The 19,547-nt window shown below is 40.3% G+C and overlaps 1 protein-coding gene across 2 annotated transcripts in view; it reads left to right on the forward strand.

The window, feature by feature from the left end:
• The window catches only part of DIO2 (iodothyronine deiodinase 2), a 235,323-nt gene that overhangs the window by 203,848 nt on the left and 11,928 nt on the right, over positions 1–19,547 (forward strand). Inside the window, exon 3 of one of the 2 annotated variants that reach the window (XM_074392899.1) lies at positions 17,603–17,877. In XM_074392899.1, coding sequence (XP_074249000.1) covers positions 17,656–17,877 — 222 coding nt within the window. In that variant the 5' untranslated portion in view covers positions 17,603–17,655. Of the gene's footprint in view, positions 1–17,372; positions 17,878–19,547 lie in introns of those variants that run through there. The other variant, XM_039469387.2, reaches the window with a different exon arrangement.

The raw sequence follows: 19,547 nt of genomic DNA on the forward strand, positions 1-19,547 counted from the left end.
TGTTTTTTTGTGTCATAACCTTATTCAGAGAGACCTTGATTGCCTTTTGCTTCTGAAAAATATCACAATGGTCCATTACTGGACTTATTGGTGAGACATTTGTGTGTCAGAGGATGGGAAATAAATCTGACTAAAATTCAGGGACCTTTTACTTCAGTAAAATTTCTAGGGGTCCATTGGTGTGATGCCTGTAGATATATTCCTTCTAAGGTAAAGGATAAGTTGCTGCATTTGGCCCCAGCTATAACCAAGAAAGAGGCACAATGCCTAGTGGGCCTATTTGGATTTTGGAGACAACACATTCCTCATTTGGGTGTGTTACTCCAGCCCATTTATCAAGTGACCCGAAAGGCCAAGTGGGGTCCAGAACAGGAGAAGGCTCTGCCACAGGTCCAGGCTGCTGTGCAGGCTGCTCTGCCACTTGGACCATATGACCCAACAGATCTAATGGTGTTCGAGGTGTCAGTGGCAGATGAGGATGCTGTTTGGAGCCTTTGGCAGGCTCCCATAGATGAATAACAGCAGAGGGCTTTAGGATTTTGGAGCATGGCCCTGCCATCTTCTGCAGATAACTACTCTCCTTTTGAGAGACAGCTCCTAGCCTGTTAGTGGGCTTTGGTGGAAATTGAACGTTTGACTATGGGTCAAGTAACCATCCAACCTGAATTGCCTATCATGTACTGGGTGCTTTCTGACCCATCTAGCCATAAAGTGGGTGGTGCACAGCAGCATTCCATCATCAAATGGAAATGGTATATACGTGATCAGGCTGAGCAGGTCCTGAAGGCACAAGTAAGTTACATGAGGAAGTGGCTCAAATGCCCATGGTCTTCACTCCTGCCACCCTGCCTTCTCTCCCTGAGCCTGCACTGACAGCCTCATGGGGAGTTCCCTATGATCAGTTGACAGAGGAAGAGAGAAGACTAGGGCCTGGTTCAAAGATGGTTCTGCACCATATGCAGGCACCACCCAAAAGTGGACAGCTGCAGCACCACAGCCCCTTTCTAGGACATCGCTGAAGGAGAACAGTGAAGGAAAATCTTCCCAATGGGTATAACTTCAAGCAGTGAACCTGGTTGTGCATTTTGCATGGAAGGAGAAATGGCCAGATGTGTGATTATTGACTGATTCATGGGCTGTAGACAATCATTTGGCTGGACGGTCAGTGACTTGGATGAAACATGATTGGAAAATCGGTGACAAAGAAACTTGGGGAAGAGTTATGTGGATAGAACTCTCTGAGTGGTCAAAAACTGTGAAGTATTCCATATGAGTGCTCACCAATGGGTGACCTCAGCAGAGGATTTTTATAATCAAGTGGAGAGGATGACCCGTTCTGTGGACCCCATTCAGCCTCTCTCTTCAGTTAGTTACCCCTGTCATCATCCAATGGGCACATGAACAAAGTGGCCATGGTGGCATGGATGGAGGTTATGCATGGCCTCAGCAACATGAACTTCCACTCACCAAGGCTGATTTGGCTGTAGCCACTGTTGAGCTCCCAGTTTTCCAGCAGCAGAGACCAACACTGAGTTCTTGATATGGCACCATTCCTTGGGGTGATCAATCAGCTACCTGGTGGCAGGTATTATCTTGGACCTCTTCCATCCTGGAAAGGGCAGAGAGGTTTGTCCTCACTGGAAAGACACTTACTCCAGAGATGGGTTTGTCTATCCTGCATTCAATGTTTCTGCCAAGACTACCCCATGGACTCACAGAATGCCTTAACCACCATCATGGTATTCCACACAGCATTGCCTCTGACCAAGGCACTACCTTTATGGCTAAAGAAGTGTGGTGGTAGGTTCATGCTCATGGAATTCACTGGTCTTAACATGTTCTCCATCATCCTGAAGCAGGTGGGTGGATAGAATGGTCGAATGGCCTTTTGAAGTCACAATTACAATGCCAACTAGGTGACCACACTTTGCAGGGCTGCGGCAAAGTTCTCTAGAAGACCATGTGTGCTCTGAAAAAGCATCCAATATATAGTAGTACTGTTTCTCCCATAGCCAAGATTCATGGGTCTGGGAATCAAGGGGTGGAAGCAGAAGTGGCACCACTCAGCATCACCCCAAGTGATCTACTAGCAACATTTTTTCTTCCTGTCCCCATGACATTATGTTCTGCTGGCTTAGAGGTCTTAGTTCCAGAGGAAGGAATGCTGCCAACAGGAGACACAACAGATTCCATTAAACTGAAAGTTAAGATTGCCACCTGGGGCTGGGTGTGGTGGCTCATGCCTGTAATCCCAGCACTTTGGGAGGCTGAGGTGGGCGGATCATGAGGTCAAGAGTTTGAGACCATCCTGGCCAACATGGTGAAACGCCATCTCTACTAGCAATACACACACACACACACACACACACACACACACACACGCACACAAAGCTGGGTATGGTTATGCACGGCCATAGCCCCAGCCACTTGGGAGGCTGAGGCAGGAGAATTGCTTGAACCCGGAAGTGGAGGTTGCAGTGAGCTGAGATTGCACCACTGCACTCCAGCCTGGCAACAGAGTGAAATTCTGTCTCCAATATATATATATATATATTGCCACCTGGATACTTTGGGCTCCTCCTACCTTTAAATCAACAGGCTAAGAAGGGAGTTACAGTGTTGGCTGAGGTGATTGCCTGGACTATCAAGATGAAATCAGTCTACTACTCCATTGAGGTGTCTCTTAGTATTACCATGCCATGTGATTAAGGTCAATAGAAAACTATAATGGCCCAATCCAGACAGGACTACAAGTGGTCCAGACCCCTCAGGAATGAAGGTTTGAGTCGCTCCACCAAGAAAAAATATCACAACGTGCTGTGGTGCTTGCTGAAGGCAAAGGGAATATAGAATGGGCAGTAGAATAAGGTAGTCATCAATACCTACTATGACCAAGTGACCAGCTGCAGAAACCAGGACTGTAAATGTCGTATTTCCTCCTTCTTTTGGTAAAAATGTTTGTGCATGTATACACTTGTACTTCGATAATATCTTCATTTTATTTCCTTTTCCCTTGTCACGTGACATAAGATTTATTGACTTCATATCAGCATTTAAGTATTGTTAATTTCATGTAGTAGTATTTGGTTAGGGGATTGGTGCATGTCCAGTTGTACGAAGGAGAGTTGTATTATGTTGGGCGTAATTATGACCTTATTGTTGTCTTCATTTGAAGGCTATGTATAACCTCAGGAGATGTGTGTGGATTCAAGTTGGCAAGGGGTGGATTTGTGATGGTTAATACCGAGGGTCAACCTGATTGGATTAAAGGGTGCAAAGTATTTTTCCTGATGTGTCTGTGAGGGTGCTGCCAAAAGAGATTAACATTTGAGTCAGCAGGCTGGGGAACTCAGACCCACCCTTAATATGGTAGACACAATCTAATCAGCTGCCAGTAAATATAAACTGGGCAGAAAAACTTGAAAAGGTGAGACTGGCTTAGCCTCCCAGCCTACATCTTTCTCCTGTGCTGCATGCTTCCTGCCCTCAAACATCAGACTACAAGTTCTTTTTTTTTTTTTTTTTTTGAGACAGAGTCTCACTCTGTCACGAGGCTGGAGTGCAGTGTCATGATCTTGGCTCACTGCAACCTCTGCCTCCCAAGTTCAAGTGATTCTCCTGCCTTAGCCTACCAGGTAGCTGGGACTACAGGTACATGCTACCACTCCCAGCTAATTTTTTTGTATTTTTAGTAGAGATCGGGTTTCACTGTGTTAGCCAGGATGGTCTTGAACTCCTGACCTCATGATCCATCCACCTCTGCTTCCCAAAGTGCTGTGATAACAGGCATGAGCCATGGAGCCCAGCGTGGACTCCAAGTTCTTGTTTTGTGACTCAGACTGGCTCTCTTTGCTCCTCAGCTTGCAGACAGCTTATTGTGGGACCTTGTGATCATGTAAGTTAATACTTAACTCCTCTTTATATACATCTATCTTGTTCTGTCCCTTTAGGGAACCCTGAGTAATACATAGTACATCGCCAAAGGAAAAAAATCTAAACTCTCCTCTTTAGTTTTTACAAAATAGGAATGTTTAGCTTCTGTCCAACAGTTTAAATATTCTTCAGATTGCAGCCTGCATTAGTTTCCTGTGGCTGCTGTAACAGATTATTAAAAATTGATTGTCTTAAAAAGCAATGAAAATGTATTCACAGTTCTGGAGGCCAGAAATCTGAAATCAGTATCACTTAGCAAAAGTGCTTTTCAAGTCTCATTGTGTTCCACCTTCCCACTGTGTCATGTATCTCTTATCTCTCTACCTCCGTTTTATAAAGACACATGAGATGGCATTTAAGGACCTTCAGATAATCTAGGAAAATTTTTCTATTTCAAGATTCTTAACATAATCACATCTGCAAAACAGTGTTTTTCCAAATAAGACAACATTTGTAGGTTCCAGAGGTTAGGATTTAGTGTCTTTTGGTTGGAGCCAGTGGAATTTTTTAGCCTTTCACACAAATTGAGAAATAAACTAATTGATTGCTTCATGGCCACTTCCAGCATAAGAATATGTGATTCAAAGATTGTGACCTTTGGCAATTTGCTTCACCCTTTCCTGAGTCTTGATTTTCTCATTTACAAAATGAGCCTAATAATGGTGTTAGGCCATAAGATTGTTATGAAGATTACGTGACTTAACACTACTAAAATATTTAGAAGAGTGGCAGTTATATAATAAGTTCTCTCTGAAAGTCAGCAATCATTACCTGTTAGTGTAGTTTGTGTTGATATTATCATTATTATAAAAGGAGGATTATGTGGGAAGATATATTTCACAAAGGAAGATATCACTTGCTTGGTGGCCTGTGATATAATCCATATTTCTTTACTGTTCCTTTGTTTTGATACATTTAATCAAGATGGGTCACAAAGGTCATTAAAGTAGTGACTTGGTGTCTAAACAATGTGTTTAATATGCTTTGTGGATTTTATTTAACTTTGTCTACAACAGGGACAGGCTAAGCCAACCCCCAATTTTGAGAAGATGACTTAGAAACTAAGTCTAACAAAAGATTCCCTGAAGAATAGTAGCCTTAGGAGTAGCAGAGATAGTCTGTTCCCTCAGAGAAGAAATTACTCTGAAAATGTATAATTAGCCTTTTTAACTTTTTATAAATATAAGTAAAAGCTCAAACTTTTAGATTGTATCAGAATTCCTTTCCTGCTGACCTGAACACCATACCTAATATAAATTTCTTTGAGTCCGTCCCTGGTAAAGATTGCCTTTTTACCTCTAAAAGTTTAAATTATCCCTTTCTTCCCATTACTATTATAGTATAATTCACTCATATTTGTTAATAACAACACAATATATTGCCTACAAAATCTTTTCTAGCCCGAAGTTCTCCCGAGTTTTAACACGCTATGTTCTAACATATATTTGAAGTGTAGTCATTTTGAAGAAGGCACTATTGTACCTGGCATATACACTAATTGGTAAGGTATGTAGCTTCATCCAGGGGCTATATGTTAAGCCAATGACTCAGTCATTGATAGTTGAGACTGAAAATATTATTAATGGGTTTTTCACTATTAGTATGATACAATTAAAAAATAATAACATTTCAAATAACAATGTCAAGCATATACCAATGGAAACAGTATTTCCAGGCTGGGCATGATGGGTTATGCCTATAATCTCTGCAATTTGGGTGGCAGAGGTGGGAGGATCTTGTAAGCCCAGGAATTCGAGACCAGCCTGGGCAACAAAGTGAGACCCCATCAGTATAAAAAATAAAATAATTAGCCAGACATGGTGGTGTGCCTCAGTAATCCCAGCTACTCAACAGGCTGAGGCAGGAGGATTGCTTGAGTCCAGGAGTTTGAGGCTGCAATGAGCTATGATTGTGCCACTGCACTGTACTGAATCTTGGACAATGAAGCAAGACCCTGTTTCAAAAAAAAAAAAAAGAAATAATACTTCATTTTTCCTCTGTGCATTTCACCAATAAATACTCATATATAGCTCAAGTAAAATGTCAATCTGTAGACCTTTTTCTATTTAAAATTAGCAAATGGTTAAGCCATATGAAATTGCTGTTTTTGTAGGTTAAGAAAAATTCAAACGTGGTGGTTTCATATGGTACAAGGTAAACAAACAGTATCCCTGTAAAGAGATTCAATTTTTCAGAGCTATTAAATGAAAGTCGCTAAATAAAACATTCAAGTATATAGGAAATTTTTGCCTTTTTCAGTTACTTATATTTCTCCCAATAAATACAAGCCTAGTCTTGCTTCCTGTCCTTTAATGTCAGTGATTATGGGAATACGCATTATTAAAAGAAGGAAAATAAGCAAAAGAAATTCATAGTGGGGGAAGCTAGGTAAACGGAAAACAATGGAAAATGCAGACTGTTACAAACTCCGTAATCATTTCTGTTTGACAGTGTTTATCTCTTTCAATGTTTATTTTCTTACCCATTTTTATTTCATTTTTATGTGTCTCATAAAGTTGAATATCACTCAGTGTTTAGCTCTTTGGTGTCTGATCATAGAAAGCAGATTGCCCTGGCATTTTTATGTATTGTAGGAAAAGAAAGTCATTTTCCTGTATTGAGATTTATTATTTGAATATGTTTTTCAGTATAGCAAAGCACACCTACAAAATTTAATGTACATGCATATGCAAGTGTGCCATACTTGTAGAGAGCATCGGGTAAAATTTTATACCTCTGTTGGAGAGAATGCAGAGAATCAGATAGTTGCACACGCTTCTCCTCTCCCACCTTCCACCTCTCTTAGTGGTCGGTGATATGGGAAGGGTATTACATTTTCCATAAAAACCTTTAAAGCATCCATTCATCACTTTTGGGCTTGGGATTGTTCTGGAATGGTAACTAGTTGAGAAGATGACAGATCACTGATGAAAGAGATTATTGCTTGTAGGACGAGGTCAATGACTCAAGGAAGGGGGATGACTTTAGAGAATAAGGTTCACAGACCTATTATGAGTTGCACTAAGAAGTTAAGTTTATAGTCCTACAGTATTTGTTTTTATGGCAAATTGCTTGTTTTTTGTAGCAATGAAGTTTCATTATGAGAAACTCCTCATTAAGAAACACATTGGTTAGGTATTGATTACCTCCAACAATTCTTATCGTCTACTTTCGTTTTATCACATTGGTCAGATTCTTATGACCAGGCTGGCAATTTCTTGTCATACCTTGTAGCACATTGCATTTTGGGATAGATGTAAATGAATAAACTGAGACCACCTCATAATTTAAAAAGCAATCTTACTCTGAGTCAGCATGGGTACTGCATACCACTAAAAATGAATGGGGGGAAAAAGGAAATGACTGTGGTTCAATCATTTATGAAATGCTATGGTTTTATTACCTGTCCCTGCCTTTTTTAAAATACCTATCACTGTAGCTTGAAGGTACTCAGGCAAAACATTGGTTTCTACCTCAGAAATGATGGAGAAAAATTTGTTTCCCATATATTTCATAGTAGCTTGACAGATGATTGTCAAAGAGTGAGCAAAAGGTAGATATAAGAGAAAAAATCAATTAGCTAGTTAATTGATTTGATGCTTTCTGTAGGCAATAATACCATTGTAGATGTTTTGGGAAAACCAAAAGCTTCACTGGAACTTCCTTCAGGTTACATAGGAAACAAGAAGTGAGTAGGGGTTGTAAAGATGGACACAAGATTGGTTAGGAGCTTATGCTGTGTGATTCCTTATACACATCACTCTACTTTTGCATATGTTTGAATTTTTCCATGATAGAAAGTTTAAAAAAAAATCTTAGGATTTAACTGTTTCCCAGCAAGCATTTATACTCTGAATATGGAAAAAGAATATTTATTATGCATATATATGGCAGGCTCTGTATTTCATAAATATTTTCTATTTTTGTAAAATCTTAATTTCTACCTCTTTCTTGAGATGGCCTATACAATTCCACTATCAGTAAACATACTCAAAGTCTCTAGCCCTGCCTCGGTGTACTGTCCAGGTGACTTCACATGAGAGGACAGAGGTAATAAACACCACAAATAAAGAAGCAAGAGAAATTTCCTGAGGTTTAGACTGAGGAGAACTGGAAGAATGGAAATTTGACGTAAAGTCATTTTTAGTTATAAGCACATTCTCCCTACCCCCACAGCAGCATTAATATTAGTTATTATATTAGCATTAATATTCATACTAAGATTAGTTCCAAAGGCTCTAATATTATCTAGTCACGAATTTGGAATGTCAATATATTTTGTGAAAATGTCAGCAGGGCATGGTAGCTCACGCCTGTAATCCCAGCACTTTGGGAAGCTGAGGTGGGCAGATCACGAGGTCTGGAGTTCAAGACCAGCCTGACCAACATGGTGAAATCCTGTATCTACTAAAAATACAAAAATGAGCCAGGCATGGTGGCACATGCCTGTAATCTCAGCTACTAAGGAGGCTGAGGCAGGAGAATCGCTTGAATTCAGGAGGCAGAGGTCACGGTGAGCCAAGATCATGCCGCTGTACTCCAGCCTGGGTGACAGAGCGAGACTCCGTCTCAAAAAAAAAAGCTTAGTGAGGTACCTGGCCAACCCCAGAATGAAAGGAATGGCTCCAAATTATACAAGTGTGGTTGTGGAGAAGCAAAACTTACTTGGCTGCTGTTATCTTTACCACTAATATATTCTTTAACTATAAGTGAGCAGCTTTGCTAAGAACTGCTTCCTAGTTTTCATGCCTTATAACATCTAGATGCTAAGACTCATTGAGCTTGTATCTACTAATTTTCGGTTAGTTGAAAAGGAGACAAAGGATATACCCAGGTCCCTCTTCCTTGCTGATAGGGTTTGTCAAAAACAAAGATTTTAACAAATTTCTTTTGTTTTATTGATCTGTATCAACTTTATGCTTATCAAGAGGTTATCTAAACCTAATTATGTTCTAACATCAAAAAATACCATGTAAGTTCCTCTAATCATGATTTATAATAAAATGTTACAAACATGACGTGTGCGAAACAATTGTTTTAAATTTGTTCCATTATCAAAAACCACATGAATTAATTTCATTTTGCAATACTGTATTTAACTGGGCCTGTGCCTGTGCATTTTCTTCATTAAGCCTTTCTTGACTCTGACTTCACACAGATCTGAGTAATTCTTTTTTTATACTCTACTGTATGATGCAGTTCTGTGTTAGCACGTATAATATCGTGTTGCCTTCTTTAGTTTATATGTCTTCCCCTACTGGACTCTAAATTTTTCTGAGACCCAGGATCATTTTCAATACCCAGCACAAGGACTAACTTTGTAGCTTTCAACAAAGGTTTGTTGTAAGTGGATGAATAACTTGATTTAAAAAATGGTTTATAGTTGTCAATCCTTTGAGTGATTCTGAGTAGATTTTCTAATGTTAGCGAACGTCCCTTGGCTTTTTCCTATTTCTTTTCTCACATACCCCATGTCCTTTCACTGGGGCTACAGATAGAAAAGTGAAATATTCGGCCTGCTGACTTTCAATTTCATATCCTTTCCTTGAACTAACCTCTACATTCTTTATATTTCTCAACTTTTCTGATATTTAGCATCTATTGCGATCAAGGCAGTCAAATGCTATTTATTATTGCACTGTCCTCAAATTCCTTATGACATCCATTCATCTAAATCCAGCCCTAGCATCCATCTTTCTGCTTTGCCATTTGCCTTTTCCAACCACTGGTGCCTTCTAACTCTGTCTAGAAGAGTGACTCTGTCGTATAAAAAGACCATCTTTTGAGATCCATAGTTTTCAGGTCCCAGGACAGTAGGGAAGCATCTGTGATTTAAATGATCACCTAAAGAGGATGCAAAGTAGTACCCAAAGTATTGGAAGACATTGGATTTTTTTTTCTTTTTGAGACAGAGTCTTGCTCTATGGCCCAGGCTGGAGTGCAGTGGCCTAACCTAGGCTCACTGCAACCTCCACCTCCTGGATCCAAGGGATTCTCATGCCTCAGCCTCCTGAATAGCTGAGATTACAGGCATGTGCCACCACACCAGGCTAATTTTTATATTTTAAGCATAGATGGCATTTCATCATGTTGGCCAGGCTGGTCTCAAATTCCTGGCCTCAAGCGATCAACCGGTCTTGGCCTCCCAGAGTGCTGGTATTACAGGCATGAACCACCATGTCAGGCCAAACATTGCATTTTGTTGAGACTTGACTTTGATAAGCACATTGTCCATTAAAATGTCAGTGATTTTTCTCCTATGTTTTTAAAAGTTTTTCTACTTCTTTCTTGTCCAGGAAACTTAGAGAGCATTTGTTTTCCAGGGTCAGAAATATTTGGCCAGCTTTTCTTTCTACTTTCCCTTGAATCTTGGAAAATAAAGGGAATGTCATGTGGTGAGTAATTTAGAGGCAAGGAGCATCCCTTTCTCAGGGGGTCCCCATCAGGTTCAGTTTAGGGTTGAGTTTAAGAAAAGATTCAGGTTGATTATTATTATCATTCTTTAGGCAAAAAACCCACCCATGAAGTTCCCAGTTACAAGTAATTTCTATTTTCTACTACATCCAAAGTTTCCATTAAGTTAGGTAGAACAGGTTGGTATTTCAAACTAAAAATCTTATGTGGCCTGCCTGCCAGGATCTATGTGTGTGTGTGTGTGTGTGTGTGTGTGTGTGTGTGTGTGTGTGTGTTTGTATGTGCATGTGTGTTTACAAAGAAGGTTTTATTAGAAGGAATCTATTGACTTAGGCAGATCTGAAAAAAGTCAATTTTTAAAATATTTTTTTATGTTGAATATTTTTAGAATAAAGCTAAGTTTCTTATAAACTTGAATATACTACCCATCAACAGGGTATAAATGTGAGAAAATATTTTAATCTCCCTTTTGCAGGTAGAAAAATAAAACCAGAGATTTGTTTCTGGTCACAGGCCCTGTATGGCCCCAGAAAGATTCTGTGACTTACGACTGAAGTCCACCAGAACATGACATCTCTTGATAAAAGGTGAATGCCAAATTGCTGAGTGAGTTGGTATTATTTAACATTTATCAGAAAGCAGTAGAGATATTTGCTTTGAGGATTTCCAGGTCTTAGATTTGTCTAGCATTTAGCTCATTATTGATACAAAAATCATAAAATGTATTATTTGGTAAAGGCAGATATAGAATCTTTAAAACATGACAGACAATTCCCCTGACACAGTAAAGCATGACTAGTTGGCAATGTGTTTATCCATCTGTTTTGAAAATAATCACTGAGCAAAGTGGTCACATCTTGATAAAAGATTCCCAGTGTCCATCTCATAAATGAGACTGGATATAAAAATAGATTCGAATTTCATGCCTTATATTTTGTCCTTGGAAGACACACGACTGCTATTCTGTCTACCACCTCTTAGAAAAGCATAAGCATTCACTTAATCTGACAAAAACATTAGTCTTCCAAGTCGAAATGGAAGCAGAACAATAATTTATGAGTTGTTGCATTCTGCTGTTCAGTTGTGTTGAACTGAATGTTGTTCAGTTGTGTTGTTCATGCAATGTTATATAGTAAATTATTCTGAACCATTATTTTAAGAGTACCACAGGACTAAAAAGGTTTTGAGAGGTAATTTTATTAGCCTTCCTCCCTGCATTGAGAATGAGTCCACTGATAACATGTTAACTCCCTTTGGTAACACACTCATTATACAATCATCCTCATTGCAGGTATTTTATCCTCTTACCAAACAGGAATTTTTTATGCTACAGGTAATTCTATTAGCTCCCCCATTTCCACTGAGGTTAGAATAGAATACTTAGTTTATTCCCTTTGAGCCTTGCTTAGGTACTGATTCTTGAGAAAGGAGGTATGGCATCCTTTGCTCTCAGTGGGAACAAACTGCACCGTTACCTCTGAAATGGCATGAGCCAGCATGTTTCTGAATATATTTTGTCATGCTCTGTGTTCACATATTCAGCATATGAGGGAGGTGATGGATAAGTGACTTTTTAAAAAAGCTGCTGTAAAGCCATTTATAAAGAATGACCTATTTTATTTTAAAGCTTAACATCATCCAGCGGTTTCCTATGAACTGTGGAATGAAACAAAGTAGAGGAAAAGTTGTTCCAAAGATGATGGCTATTTTTGATCATTTTCCTTTGTTTCTTTTGGTCTACTGCATTGGGTCAAGGATTTAGGGGGAAAGAAGAGATTGAGTCACATTTTTAGAAGAGAAAGGGTGGGCCCCATTTCCTCATTCTGAGCTTTTTCTTTCTGTTTTTGGTCCGGAATGAATTCACCATGTATAACTTCACAGAGTCTTCTTCTCGATTCCCCTACCACCCCTCTTCCCACAACATCCCCAACCATGGGTGTCTCTAGAGGCTGACAAATGGTTTTCAAAGCCAAATAACAGTCAAGGCACCTGGAGAGGTTTGGGCAGCAGTGGGGCAGGGGACTGGCTATCAGTGTGGATCTAGACCAGGCCAATAGCAAGTGAAGGGTATCGTTGTCTCCTAACAGCTGTTCTGTGGCCTCTGTGAAATGCAGTGGTGGCTTCTATCCAGAGACTGGACAGCTGTTACCTCGCAAAAAGCATTGCCACATTTGGCAATTCATTGAACCTTTTCTTTCCCGGTCTTTCTCCTACCATCTTTATCACCTCTTTTCTCTTCATTTTTGCTTTCCCTGTCTTTTTTATTTCCTTTTTATTTTTTTTCCCCTGTCTTACCAGTAGTTAGCCCGGAAAAAAAAAAAAAAGAAAAAAGAAAAAAAAAAGCAGCAACAGTTCCTGCGGGACATGCATCAAACTCCTCAGAGGGGTGCTGTCAGCCAGCGCTGCAGAGGAACCTATGGCCAGGGCTGCTGGGAGAGAATGCTCATACCTCCCAGGGTGCCAGCCTGCCCTCCCGCCCCCAAGTTGCTTTGATTAAGGTGCGTCAGAGTTTACTCTGGGATTGTGTATTTTATCCATCGAGCTTCTCCTTTCATCACAGGGCAGAGAACACGGCTGTGTTTGTGGTATGGATGGGCCCACAGGGAATTTTGAGTGATTCAGTAGTTGTGGTGTGAGCCCTTCATCATAACTCCCTGTCAGGCACAGAGTCACGAGAGGCCGAAGGTTATATAGTTTGTGATTCCCTGCTCCGATAGGAGCAGCACTGTGTTGAGGGTTACGTATAGCAACCATATTCTCAAATCCAAAGTCAGCATACCTCCTGTTTCCAGACATTTTTAGATTTATAATATATTTATTTGACATGTCTTTAATAAAGTAAAAATGAAATGCCGTTTTTTTTTATTAGGCACTTGACAAATCACTTGAATTAGAAAGAATAAAATTCCATGAAACAGGCAGCTTGAAAGTCGCTGGTACCAATTGCGAATGTCACATAACTGTCTGGATGCTCTCCTCTTTCAAATAAGAATAAGGAAATAGTAGTGGCAACTGCTATGCTTAAAATTTCCAGGCCTGCTTTCAGATGATCCAACTTTATTTTCTCAATCTCAATTTTAGAGTCAAGGAGAGGACTAAAGAAAGACTTGTGACTCATCTACTTGTTATTTTCCAACCAGAAGGAGGCAACAGTAGGACAAGATGCTCTTTTATTATGGGAATGTAAAAGAAGTTAAACAATTTGACAAAGGCTTCGTTTTTGTTTTTTTTTTTTTGTAAAAAGCTCAAAGCATTTTGCCCTAGGCTGCTTTTCCTAGGAATTTAAAACCTTTGCACAACATCTTATGGGGAAATGCAACCAACATGCCCCTCATTGGTTTGTGTTTCACTCATTACATTGCTAAGAACTCACTGATTGCTAAGAACATATACATGACCAAGAAGACATCCAAGCCCTTTGAAAGAACACATGAGTCTAAATAAGGAACCTGATTCAGGACAGTCTTAAACAGATGTGAAGTCCTGACAGCCTTTGCCATTTAGAAGATTAAATTACTAGCAAACCACTTTCGATAAGAGTTTTGGTTCTCAGAGTAATGACCAGGATCCATAACAGACATTAAAGAAAAAAAAATTGGAATGAGGGAAAATATCCCAACACCAACTCGGACTTCCTAACTTTGGTAATCTGCTTTTTCTCATCTATATGATGGGAAAAATCATACTCTATCAACTTATGATTATATTGTTACTTAATGAGTAAAAAAATACTTGAAAATGAATGTGATAAATATTCTTAATAACTGGAACAAGCAATCGTGGACCATGCCTAAAAAAAGAAATAGCTTTGGAGAAATGTAATTTCTTGGATGGACAGATTTTCTATCTGCTAGAGGACTGGCTCTCGGATTTGTGATTTGTTTATTCATTCATTTCAAAGGATGATAGAAGAAATGACATAACCGGCTTGGCTGTGTATCTTTCTGATGTCTTATTTTTTAAAATTTTCCTTTCAAACACTTCTAACCTCAAAAAATAAAAAGAAACAAAAGCCCCCAGTGGAGTCCTAATTCTAATTTATAAACATTTAAAGTCTGGATGTGCGTTGAACTTCACATGTAAAAGAAAGCTTTCTGATTTTTTATCCATCCGTCTCCTTAGTGTGCCATTTGCAAACGTACTTTCCTCCTCCAGAGCAAAAGCCAGTGAGAGAGAATTGGTTTAAAGGGGCGGAAATCTTCGCCGCAGAAGAGCGCTGGTTTAATCCCATCGAGGTGGAATGAAGGTCTGAGAAGGGGAGAGACTTTGAGGCTTGGGCAGTGAGCCGAAGCAGCGTCTCCTGAGTCCACACCTCCTTCTGCCATTGTTGGCGGGAACTATGGCAATGTAGCTTTCACCCCTCCACCAGTTAAAATACCGCGTTGTCCGCGGGGCGCGGTGGCTCACGCCTGTAATCCCAGCAGTTTGGGAGGCAGAGACGGGCAGATCATGAGGTCAAGAGATCGAGACCATCCTGGCCAACATGGTGAAACCCCATCTCTACTAAAAATACAAAAATTAGCTGGTAGTGGTGGCGCAGGCCTGTAATCCCAGCTACTCGGGAGGCTGAGGGAGGAGAATTGCTTGAGCCCAGGAGGCGGAGGTTGCGGTGAGCTGAGATCACACCACTGCACTCCAGCCTGGCGCTGGCAACGGAGCAAGACTCTGTCTCAAAAAAAACAAAAACAAAAACAAAAACAAACCACGTTGTCACCTCCCTGCCTTTGTTCTTTCTTTTTTCCCCTAAGAGCATTGAGCGGTTTGAGAAGATACCTGCAGTAAATGTACATTATCTATATTAGTAATATTCTTTTGCTAACATTATTGCTAGTCATAGGAAAAATACTTTCTATATGATTTTTCTAAGCTTTGAAGTCTATAACAATTTAATCCATGAGATGCAAATTCAAAACTCATCAGGGGCCAAACTAGGGATAAAAATGAAAGAATTTGTAGGAAATGCTGGCGGTTGTGTCACAAGAGAGGGCATTGCTCAAGGCCACCACGTTTTACAATGCCAGGGCAGCCCCCCAACCGTTCACATCATATTGTATGTGAATGGCGCCCCCTAGTGTAGAGCAATGCAGTGGCCCACTAGATGCCCTGTTCATTCATTCATTCAGAGCATCCTCATTGAACTTATTGTGTGCCCAGCTTGGTTCTAGGTGCTGGAGAGGTAGCAGTGAACAAAGTGGATAAGAATCTCTTTCTTGCAGAACCTAAAGATATTCTCTTGGATTATTTTTTTAAAGGCAAAAAGCAACCTGCCAAGCAAACAAGATGCATTAATATACAGAATTCAGCTCACAAGCCTACAAATTAATGACTCCTGTCTAGGCTTTTAAATTATTTCTGTGATCATGAAGGTTTTAGCCAGATGGAAAAAATACAGCAATCTACCAACCACAAGCTTGCACCTACTGCTTAGCTTATGCGTAACGAGAGCTCTGGCTACACATAGAAAACTCAGCTAATTAATTTTCAGTTACAATTTTACACCCCACCCCAAAGGTTGTGCTTGCTACACCTTCCAAGAAAATATAATTCCTAGAGGTGATCTGTTCGGTAACATCGGGAGAAAAAGTAGAATAAGGCAGGGGTCATGGCATTCTGCCAAAGCATTGTCTGCCTAAGTACCTGTCCTAAAGACTCATGGGAGAGACAAGTCATTGAACAATGGTCAATGTGGCACCTTGAACCAATTCAGTCTGCTCTTAACCCCCCTATACATTTAATTAAAAAATTTTTTTCAAACAAAAAGGAAGATTTCTTAAAGTATCAGGTCTCTTAGGGATTATGCTAGCAGAAGAGGTGAAACATAAATCGTTTCTCAGCCTTGTGGCATCTCAATGTTATTCAATGGAAAGTTTTAATTTTATCTGCAAAACGAAGCTAAATGAATGTCACCTAACTCCTTCATTGTCTGGAGGAATTTTTTTTTTTTTTCATTAGAAGCTTGGGTAAAACTAAAAAGAAACCTGTATTCAAGATTCTGCAAGAAGCTTTAAAGAAATGCTGTGATGGTACTGAAATAGTTTAAAAGTTTTCCACCTACAACTCACTTTGCATTTTCTTAAATAAGATCATGACTCAAAAAATTTCAAGAACCTAGGTCACAGATCTTATGAAGAGTTGGAGTCATGGTATAAAGATATACAGATTGCATATAAATGTTCACATGTTCTAAGAAACAGAGCTAAGACCACCTGTGATAACTCTTTCTCTTTTCTACCTTCCTTCCAGGATCCTTTCTTTCCAGAATCCCTCAGAAATTAATGATAATGATAATCGAAAGAGAGAGTGTTGGCCATGTCAATCAACACATTATATTAAATTACTTTTCCCAAAGTTTGGAAGCATTTCCTGAAAGCTGTCAAGGGTATTAATTTTTTCTCTCTCTCTTTAAATCACAAAGCAAAATTCCACTGTCTCTCCCCCACCCCTTCTAAAAAAAAAAAAGTTGTCGAGTTTTGCTTTTCTATTCACTGCAGTCCTGGCCAAAGTAAAGCCCTGTTTCTCAATGACGTCAAGATCTTTACCAAGATTAGGCTTTCATTTCTCTATTGCAGCAATTAGCCAGGGAATGTATAAAAGGCTTCAGGGAGACTCACTGGGCTGCAGAGAGAGGCACTTTGCACCACAGACAGATAGCAGGAGGGGAAAGACTGAGAGTGAGAAAAAAGAGGAGTCAGTCGGTCCTGGGGAAGGAGAGAGTGAGACTGGGGAACGAGAAGCACAGAAAGTGTGTGTAAAACGGAGTAAAGCAAGAAAAAAAAAAAAAAGCTACCCTTAAAGCACATTTAAAAAACAACTCTGGCATTTCAAGAAAGAAACAGGCTACGTTTAAAGAGACAATGAAAGGCTAAAGAAAAGTTTAAAATCTCTGCCACAGTCTCATAGGTGTTTGGAAATGAAAGTAGAACTGCCTGTCTTTAACGGACTCTGACAGGGGTAACTGGATTAGGGACGGGTACGCCAGTTTTTTTTTTTTTTTTTTTTTTTTAACATCTTAAATCCTGAAAAAAAAAAAAAAAAAAAAAAGAGGCAGCAGCTCCGAATTGAATGAATTGATGGGCACACTCCAACTGCTGGGCTGGAGAGACTGGACTTGGTCTTGCCATTTCTGCTTCTTTGAAAGAGGAGACAACTTGGGCTTCCTTTTAATTTAGTTTTTCCTCCCCCCTTTTCCCCCCACCCCCAACCTTCCCCCTTACCTCCCCCACCCCCCTTTATCACCACCCCCCTTTTAAATAAGAGGGTGAAGGGGAACCAGAGCGCACAAGGGAACTGACTCAGGAGGCAGAGAAGATGGGCATCCTCAGCGTAGACTTGCTGATCACACTGCAAATTCTGCCAGTTTTTTTCTCCAACTGCCTCTTCCTGGCGCTCTATGACTCGGTCATTCTGCTCAAGCACGTGGTGCTGCTGCTGAGCCGCTCCAAGTCCACTCGCGGAGAGTGGCGGCGCATGCTGACCTCAGAGGGACTGCGCTGCGTCTGGAAGAGCTTCCTCCTCGATGCCTACAAACAGGTGAGCTGAGCCGAGAATGGCTTCTCCTTAGGTCTATAGGGGCAGGGGCTCACGTGCGGGGGACCAGAGGCCAACGGGAGCGTGGGGTGAAAGCTGTGAAGTTCTATTTGTGGAGCTGCCCACTGAGCCTGTAAGTTTGCTTTCCACACCTGTTGCACAGGTTAGATTGGGAGACAGCTGTTAAACCTTAATGATTCTGTGTGACCTAATAAGGAGTCTTTCTACCAAGGGTTATTAATATCTTACTGTGGCTATGGAGTAGAGTGCTGGTACAGTAACTTGGGAAAAGTGAGAAAATGATGGGGAAGAGAGACCGCTGCACTGATTCTGCTCTTGCTGTAAACTAGAATTTTGATTTTTTGCTTGGTGGGAGGCTATGTGAGGTGCACCGAGGAAGTATGTTTGAGGGGTGGGTACTGAAAAGCAAAAAAAGTAAATGCTGCTCAAAACTCTCAGAGAGTTGACAAGATAACAAAATGGTCATAGCAAGTGTGATTTGCCATCATAGCTGCTTGGTTTCTGGTAGAGGTAAGAGTTAATGAAAGCAAGCAACTGTGTGCCCCCTCCTCTGCAGTGATTCCAATTTGAACCCTTTGGAAGCAGTTTTCAGGCAGTGAGTCCTGAGTTACTAGATAGCAACTTGCAAAAGAAAAATCTGAAAACTGGCTGTCAGAAATTCAGCATTTGCAAGGGAAGCCTCTTTTACTTCGTTTCTCAAAAATAAACTAAGTGGTCCTAGGAAGAGATGATGAGTCTGGGGTTCATTAAATCTCAGAGCTGTTGTGAGCATTAGAGCAGTGGTCTCCCTTACCTCCACAGGAAGTATCCAGGGGCTGCTCTCTCAAGATCAGAGTGATGATCTTAGTGTCTGAATGAAAAATACTGATGTTCCAGGCTTTTTGCTGGTTGGTGATGTTGATAGAGTATTTTCAACTGAGATCTGCAGGGGCACAGAGGAAGATTTTGGCCCTGGTCTTTTGTCAGTTTTCCCCCACCTGCTATGCCCATATGACTCCTAAAGGTCCCCCCAGACTCCCCACGCAGGCTTGAGAAGAATGAACCATTTTGGCAAAAGTAGTTATCAAAACAGACAATCTTGGTTTCTCTAACACTGTTGCCCAAGATGCCAGAAAAAGGAACTGTACATCTGTGTTTTAGAGGAATATTGAAGCCAGGTGTTCAGTGAAGTGGTATGCTTCAGGCAGGCAGCCCCTTAGAACCAGAGACAGGGAACTTGAAATAATAGAGGCAAAAGGGAATGCATCCTCCATAAATAAAACACTAGAAAAATAAAGCTATGTACCAGGAAAAGAAAAGAAGTGACTTGTAATTACAAAGAATCCAGGATGGGATTGTTCCTCTGAAAATCAGATGTTCGAGAAGAAAATACCTGTAGTGAACTAGGGAAGTTTCCCCACCTGTCTTTATTATTGATAGTAACCTCAAGAGGGTTTGTGTTTATTGTTGTTAAAAAAAAATGTGAACTGCAAGAGCTCTTATTAGTAGACGGAAATTCCTTTATGAGAATAGGAATTGATGCTCAAAGTCCTGACAGTCAAACCTCATGTATATTGTGCATGTGAGGGAGAATGGGGGAGGTAGAAAAGTTGATATTGAATTGATCATCTCATTTCCACAAATGTACATAATGAATGGGAAGTTTTTATGTT

The sequence above is a fragment of the Saimiri boliviensis genome, chromosome 2 (genome assembly GCF_048565385.1).
Source record: "Saimiri boliviensis isolate mSaiBol1 chromosome 2, mSaiBol1.pri, whole genome shotgun sequence".
Classification (NCBI taxonomy): domain Eukaryota; kingdom Metazoa; phylum Chordata; class Mammalia; order Primates; family Cebidae; genus Saimiri; species Saimiri boliviensis.